The following is an 8,079-nucleotide window of genomic DNA, read 5'->3' as shown; positions in this document are numbered from 1 at the left end:
TAAAAAACTCCTTTGGTCCCAATTTATTTAATTGTTTTTACAACTATTCATTTAATTGAGGCCCACCAAGAATCCCACTCAACAAAAATGTAAATTAATATATCTTTTGATAGATTAGTTTATGGTGTGTGGCACCTCCTAATGTTTCTTTCATCAACGTGTCCCTAATGTTTCTTTCATCAACGTGTCACTTTCTTATGGGTCAAAAATTTAAAACCCCGTGATATCACGAATATTTAGTGTACCTGACCGTATAGTATCATTTCAGTGGATAAAATCCCTTGGGTCCACAGATGAGCCTTCATCACAAGATGCCAAGGAATCAAGTGGCTCAGATCGTTCTTCCCCTAATATTCACTTTCCTAACAAATATCAAATGATTCGCGTTCGCTGATCCCATCTTGACCGCCCACGTGTCATTCGTATCCCCACACGTAAACCCAACTTCTTTATAAAACCGTCTCCTTTACTCACTCACCCAACTTTCCCGGCACTGAGTTAGCGCTAACTTAGCCGTCGGAGTTTTTTTTTTTCATATCCCCAAAATACCCTCCTCTTTTCATCTAATTTCCAATCTACACCCTTCTTTGCTAAAATAGAATAAAAACGGAAAGGCAAAATCACAAGCTCTTTTTTTTTTTTTCTCATTTTGGAAGGGAGTGAAACGGGACAATGGTAGAGACGGTGGCGCGTGAAAGCGACGAAGAGCTAGCGCTGTTGCCACATCAGAATAATGGTGACCGGTCTTGGCGGTTGAACTTCGATGGTTTACAGTTATCGCCTGAACACAAAGATGTTAAAAAGCCTCCTCGAAGCCTCCATGATTGCCTCGGGGTTTTAGGTAATTTCAACTTTTTTTTTTCTTATTAAAGTTTCTAACAATATATTTTTAATTTATTATCAATATAGTAATGTTCTTAGTTTTTGTTGGGTATCTTGGATTTTCTGTATTTAGTTTAATTAGCAAGCTGGTTATCAATTTACTCAAATGAGTATATTAAAGTTCAAAACTTTTCTTTTTGGTATTTGTTTAGTTTTAAATTAGCAACATTCGATTCTTTGTCGGACTTTGTTATGGATTTACCTTTCCGTTTATTCCCTGTTAATGGCTAATATGAGTTTTGAGCTAATTTTCAATGTGTTTGAGCATCAAAACTTTAATAAATTTAACAAGGGAATGGTGTTTTTTTTATAAGTGAAATAGATTGTTGCTTTTTGGTCTTTAAATGTGAGCTCTAACATGGTTTTATATGAATGCAAAGAGTTATTAAGCCTTGCAGGGTGTTTTTCTTGGTTCAAGGAGGTATGTGAAATGTTGGGGTTTTTTCTCCTTTCTTTTTAAGGCTGTTTTCATAGGGTGTGTGCTTTAGAGTTTGATGTTTCATAAGGAAATTATGATGAAATGCTTTCTTATTTTCTTGATCAAACGAAACTTGACATTGGATTTGCACTTTTTTGAGGTTGATGTTATGGTAATTTGTCTTCTTTATGTTATTTTCTCTTGCTCAGAATTTTGAGTTTGAAGTTTTCCAAGGGTAAAAGATAGCTAGCTTTCTTGAATTTAAGTGAAAATGAAGTTTGTTGGTTGAGTTATTTAAAAGAACCACATGTGTGCATGTGCGTGCATGCGTGTTCAGTTAGTTTAAAGTGTATTTGTTGAACTTGAGGACCTTTTCTGTTTTAGCTCTACTTTGGAAAGAATTAAAAGATTTGAGCTCTTTCGAATTAAGCATGTATATGGGGTCCATTTCATGTTTCTTTTTGTGTTCTTTGGTCATTTTGCGTCTTCTTATGCTATACATATGTTCCGGTAAACTAACTTATACTTTACCTTTTTGTATATTGATAGTTTTGCTGTAAGTGGAAAACCGAGCGAGTGGAGAAATCCTTTAGTTGGAATCCTGTAGTTGGAATCGAAGATTTTATGCATCTTAGTTTGTAGTCTCAGCGTCTTTAAACAATGTTCTTTGGTGAATGTGCAACACACCACTTGCAGATGAACGAAATGAGTTATAATAATGCATCTAAATTGTTCCCTTTGATGGTTTCAGGTCCAGAAGACAATGTGGCTGAATACTATCAGCAGCAGGTGGAAATGCTCGAGGGTTTTAATGAAATGGATGCCTTAGCTGAACGTGGTTTTATTCCTGGAATGTCGAAGGTTCGAATCATTCTCTCTAGATAACGAGATTACCTTGTTTGAAGAAGTATTAGGCTGAACTTTGTTGCTGTGATTGGCAGGAAGAAAGGGAAAAGTTGGCTAGAAGTGAGACGTTAGCCATTAGAATTTCCAATGTTGCAAACATGGTTCTTTTTGCTGCTAAAGTTTATGCTTCTGTCTGGAGTGGTTCGTTAGCTATAATTGCATCCACGTTGGACTCGCTTCTCGATCTTCTGTCTGGCTTTATCCTCTGGTTTACTGCGTTCTCTATGTCAACACCAAATCCATATCAGTATCCTATTGGAAAGAAAAGAATGCAGCCATTGGTCAGTATGCTTACTGCACCTTGTTGTAAATGTTTCTTTGAACAACCTTTATCCGATGCATATCCGGACATTGGTTTCAGGATGTGATCCTCCGAGGATCCTTTAAATACATTGAAATCTTAAAAACAATTGAACATACCTGTGATGAACATATACCAGACCCCATGCACGACACTCACAAACTAAGCTTTAGTGTTTGGCAAGGGATGGCTGCAATATTGGAAAACACTGTAAGATAAATTAGCAAACTGTGTGTTCTAAGGAGTAAGGTTAGTTCTATAGCTTGGAGTTCTTTTTTCTATTAATAACAGCCTCATTTATCAATTTGGTTGCCTATCTCTGAGTCACCATGTATATCGGTTGTCTACAAACATATGTTTAGAAACATAGACTACTCTTACAAGAGGAGTTTAATACCACATGTGCTTGTTCTGAAGCAACATTTGATCTGAGTGTGACTGCATTGACTGCCTTGTAACATATTTAAGCCGGTTTTGTACCTTAACATGGGATGCAGTTTATTTCTGAAGGCATGCAAGGATCTCACTTATAATCATTTCTCAATCGTAGTTGTTCATGTTACTTAACACTGTTTGGAGACATGAAACCTTGCCTCGGGAGGATGTTCTAATATAGCGTGGACAAGGCTAGTGATTAGATAGGAAGCTGGAATATATGTACGCATGTTAACCTTAGGTATACGCATGGTTGTGTTCGGGTTTGTATTTGTGCATCTCAATCTGCATCTTCTGCAGGTGCATAGCCATTGAAATATGAGTATTGGTTGTTTCTGTTTTCACGAAATAAAGTTTTGAAGCGCTATAAAGATAAGTAAAACTGGTAAATTTTGTGCAGGGTATCCTTGTTTTTGCCTCTGTCATGGCAACCCTTGGCCTGCAGATAATCTTGGAGTCTGTACGAACCATGGTATCAGATGTAAGTCCACTTTGATTACGCATTAAAGTTCTCATCTCTGTTCCATAAATCTTTACTATATTTTTGGATGACTGCTTGTTCGGTTCGAATGATAATAGCATCTCTCTTCATTTTGCTCAGGATGATGAATTCAACCTGACGAACGAACAAGAACGGTGGGTTGTTGGCATTATGCTCGGAGTGACCCTGGTAAAGCTTTTCCTCGTGTTTTATTGCCGCACATTTACAAACGAAATTGTCAAAGCGTATGCCCAAGATCATTTCTTCGACGTTATCACAAACATCATCGGCCTCATTGCTGTGCTGCTCGCAAATTACATCGATGATTGGATGGACCCAGTTGGAGCTATCATTGTAAGTAAAATATTTTCTCCGGAATTTGCTAACATTTAGCATGTATGGCTCATCGAGATGGAACTTGATCAATGCAGCTGGCTCTATACACTATCCGGACATGGTCGATGACAGTACTAGAGAACGTGAATTCATTAGTCGGAAAATCAGCAGCTCCGGAATACCTTCAGAAACTAACATACCTGTGTTGGAACCACCACAAGGCCATAAGACATATCGATACCGTCCGAGCCTACACCTTCGGGTCTCACTACTTTGTGGAAGTCGACATTGTACTCCCAGCAAACATGGCATTGCAAGAAGCTCATGACATTGGGGAATCATTGCAAGAAAAGCTGGAGTTGCTGCCTGAGATTGAGCGTGCCTTTGTTCATCTGGATTATGAATTCAGTCACAAACCTGAACATGCACAAGCACATGCTTTGTAGACAAATAAATAACCTAGGATGTCTTAAATGCTATGTCTATGATCCTTCCCCCCCCCCCCCCCTCCAACCCTCTTCCCCCTTTTTTTTCCTGGGATTTTACCATCAAATTCTATGATGTATGCTGGGTGAATTGAGCCATATAAAAGCAATTTAAACTTTATGGCAAACGTTTGTAAATGCAACATGTTTAATTTAATTTAGTTGGTGTCATCAAGTGATGCTAATTCTGAAAAATAAAATTGATGTATGATTGAAAATATTTCCTAAAAGAAATTATTCAGGATAAATTAATTAAAATATAAAACTAAGGTTTTTATCAATATTAGAAATTTTATCAAGTGTATATGTATGAAAATGATGTATTTAGAAAATAAATTTGTGTTTAAAATTACATACAATAAAAATGAAATATATAATTTAAAATTAATTATTAATAATAACACATTAAATATATATAATATTAAAATAAAAAATTAAATTAGTGAAGTTTAAACACATGAATACATTAAATTAAGAATATTAAATGAATACAATTATTTATCATGGTTGTTATTAATCTTAAGTAGTTGCCGAGTTAGTTTATGACACCGTTTCAATCGATAACATTATTGATATATATAATTAATGGAGGTAATAAAGTATGTATAATCAAATTAAAATGTATAAAATAAATAAAATAAAGTTTTAGTTTAGTGGTAAATTTAAAGTTTTATCATTATTAGCCTAGGTCCAAATCGCTCTATATGTATACTTTTTTTTCTAAATAAAGAGATTAAAGTACCATTGAATATTTTAAATACTGAAAAGAAAATTTTATAATTTCTCTAACCGTATTGATACTCGATTGTCTCATGACACCAACTCAGTCAATAATTTAAATAATAGTATAGATACATATATTGTTACTATAAAATTTTAAATAACAATAAATATATAGAAGTTAAAACTTAATATTAATAGGATATATATTATTTCTCTATTTTAATTTTTTATCTCAATTATTTAAAATATAAATGTTATAAAATTTAATAATATTTTTGTTTGTATTGCATGATAATTATTAATTTTTGAAATGTAACAAGTACCGTATAAGTTTGACCAATACAACACAAACGGACTAGGAAATGGTATATTTATAGATACATATAAGGTTATTATAAAATGTTAAATAGAAATAAATATGTAAAATTTAAATTTTAATATTAATAAGAAATATAATATTTTATATTTTAATTTTTATTTCAATTATTTAAAATATAAATGTTACAGGTTTTAATAATATTTTTATTTGTATTACATAAAATTATTATTAATTTTGAAGTGTAATAAATTGAGTATAGATTAATTGAACTAAAACTCCCATAAACTCATTAAGTCTCGAATTTGAGTACTCTAGACATAAAACTTTCGCCTTTACCAACTAAACCAACATAGGCCAGATTAGCTACACATGAATTATTTAAAAATAAATATATAGGATTTAGGTTATATTCAAATTATATTATAATAATTTTTAAAACGTATAGTTAATAAGTTAATTATTTTAAGTTATATTTAATATAAAACTTTTATAGCTATTAAATATTTTTTAATAAAATTTTAACAAGCCCATAAATTGAAATTCAAATATTAATTAATATATTAATAAAATTTCAATCTAAATTTTTTAACAAATTAACCTATTAAATATTATATTACAAAGCTTAAAAATAATTATATTTTGATATTATAAAAGTTATGTTATTTAACTAATGTTTTATTATGTTATCAATTATGTATTATAATAGCATTTTACTACAATTTTGCTAGTTGCTATTAATCATTTACTAATGTTTTATCAATAATTTATTTTATTATTTTATTAATCATATATTATTTTTATATACGTCATAACGGTTTATAGGTCCTCTAGACGATATTTTGAAAATATGGACTCCCCACCAATTTTTTTAATTAGGTGTGATCGATCACTTAAGTATATTTTTAATAAAATTTTAAAATTAAATTAAAATTTATTGAGAAGATAATTTTTTGCCTATAAAATAGAAATTGAGTACAGTTACGCATAAGGAAAGTATTAGCACCCTCACACGCCTGTTTAAAAAACGATGCCTTTTAATTAAGTGTTATTCTTAGTTTTATGTAGATCTGATCATGGGTTGGGCCGTCCAACCTGACTCGAAAGCTCGCCCGAAAATGGGAGGGTTTGGACAACAATATAAGCTTGAAAAATGGGCTTAGACAAAAAAATGAGGCCTATTTTCTAAATAGCTCAGGCCTCGTGTAAGAGTTTTTAGCCCAGCCCAACCCAAATAAATTAACTATTTTTAATAAAAAATTATATTGCTGTTTTTTTTTTTGGTGTTGTTGTTGCTATTTTTGTTGTTTGGGTGTTGTTTTTTTGTGCATTTTTTGCTATTGTTTTGTATGTTATTTCGTTGTCGTTTTTAATATTAGTTGGATATTGTAGAACTTATGTTTTATGGTTAATTTTGCTATTATTTTAGTTGCAACTATCTTAGTATTAAAATTTTTAATGTATTTTTAATCTGTTTTTTTTTGTTTTAATATTTTTAAGTGTACTTGATATATTATAGTTTTAATTTTTTTTATATATAATAAAATAATCTAAAAAATTAATGCGGACTGGGCTCAATTTTTGTTTCTATAATTTGAGTTAAGCATGGATAAAATTTTATGCCCATTTTTTGAGCCGAGTCAGGTCCAAGCTTAGAGAACGGACCTAAAATATTTAATTTATTAAATATTACAAAACTGCACTAAAACTATTATAAAATTTTTAAAAAACAACACATTTTAGAAACATCGGAGAACATGGACTAAATTTATAACTTTACACGTAATACAAGACTAATAGCGAATTTAATTAAACAAATTTAATTGTTATATTTTGGACCAATATTAAAATTCAAAATCAAAAGTATAAGAACTCAAATTAATCTATTCAAAATACAATGACTGAAAAATGATCAAATTAATGTATAAAAACTAAATCCACAATTTACACATAATACAGAAATATATAACAGAATTTTAACTAAATAATTCATTAGAAATAAAATTAATAATAACTTTTATTATATTTATAAAAAAAAATATTTTCAAATTGTGATGTCGAATTAAGATTCGCTCTATTATTTTTTCATTCAGTAATATTAAATCAAATTATCAATGGTGATTAAACATGGTGTCCCTATCTCTACAAATTTGCTTCAATTTTTTTTCCCAAAATTGCTTTTTAGTCACTATGATAACATGTAAGCTTGACTCTAACGTAGTCTGGGAGTGTGGTTGTCCAAGACCCAAAATTAGAAGAGGTTTAAAATATTGTGTATTAACCAAAAAAATATTTATGAATATGTTTTATAATTTTTGTAAGACGACTCTAATTTATTATTTCGTTTAAAGTCCAAAAAATGTCGAAAACTGACCTGATAACATGTGGATGCAATTATTAAGATTTAAGAAATGCAATTTGGTAATTTCCATCTTTCTCAAATTCCAAAGAAGGGAAGAGCATAAATTCACTTATTAAATTGGATTCATGGGACCAGATAATTATCAATGCTGTTCTACTCTGTTTTTGCTTTGAATCTTGCCCAAAATCATGTCTGTGTTCATTTTATTGTATCTTACTCTAATTTTAGATTAAGTTCATGTTCAAATGATTGGAATAATTTATGATGTGAGGTTTCCTGTTGCCTAATGTTCTTTTGTTCCGTTGCTAGGTTGGAAAATCCCCAGATTTGGTACAATGTTTTGTTGAATGTTATAAAAATTAAACCGGGTCAATTTTTGTTCATAGTGATAAATCGCTCGATTCTTAATTCAACGGTCACTAATTTTACTATTT

General features: G+C 30.8%; 1 protein-coding gene across 2 annotated transcripts; it reads left to right on the top strand.

The window, feature by feature from the left end:
• The first annotated feature begins 481 nt into the window (after positions 1-481).
• LOC105777139 (metal tolerance protein 11) lies at positions 482-4,444 on the top strand. Of its 2 annotated transcripts, none has more exons than XM_012600220.2 (6): positions 482-841; positions 2,052-2,161; positions 2,242-2,487; positions 3,343-3,423; positions 3,544-3,777; positions 3,855-4,444. In XM_012600220.2, exons 1-6 carry the CDS (start codon positions 673-675, stop codon positions 4,203-4,205), a joined length of 1,191 nt encoding a protein of 396 aa, XP_012455674.1. In that variant the 5' UTR covers positions 482-672; the 3' UTR covers positions 4,206-4,444. The 2 variants fall into 2 exon arrangements, with proteins under 2 accessions (XP_012455674.1, XP_052478104.1); XM_052622144.1 differs by lacking the exon at positions 482-841 and adding an exon at positions 1,064-1,970.
• Positions 4,445-8,079: the final 3,635 nt, after the last annotated feature.

The sequence above is a fragment of the Gossypium raimondii genome, chromosome 10 (genome assembly GCF_025698545.1).
Source record: "Gossypium raimondii isolate GPD5lz chromosome 10, ASM2569854v1, whole genome shotgun sequence".
In the NCBI taxonomy this organism is placed as follows: domain Eukaryota; kingdom Viridiplantae; phylum Streptophyta; class Magnoliopsida; order Malvales; family Malvaceae; genus Gossypium; species Gossypium raimondii.
This window is presented reverse-complemented; position numbering and strand designations above follow the sequence as displayed.

Coding starts and splice junctions, on each gene's coding strand:
- LOC105777139 (XM_012600220.2), top strand. CDS start 673: ATGGTAGAGACGGTGGCGCGTGAAAGCGACGAAGAGCTAGCGCTGTTG. Junction 842..2,051: donor TGATTGCCTCGGGGTTTTAG/GTAATTTCAACT, acceptor TGATGGTTTCAG/GTCCAGAAGACAATGTGGCT. Junction 3,424..3,543: donor TACGAACCATGGTATCAGAT/GTAAGTCCACTT, acceptor CATTTTGCTCAG/GATGATGAATTCAACCTGAC.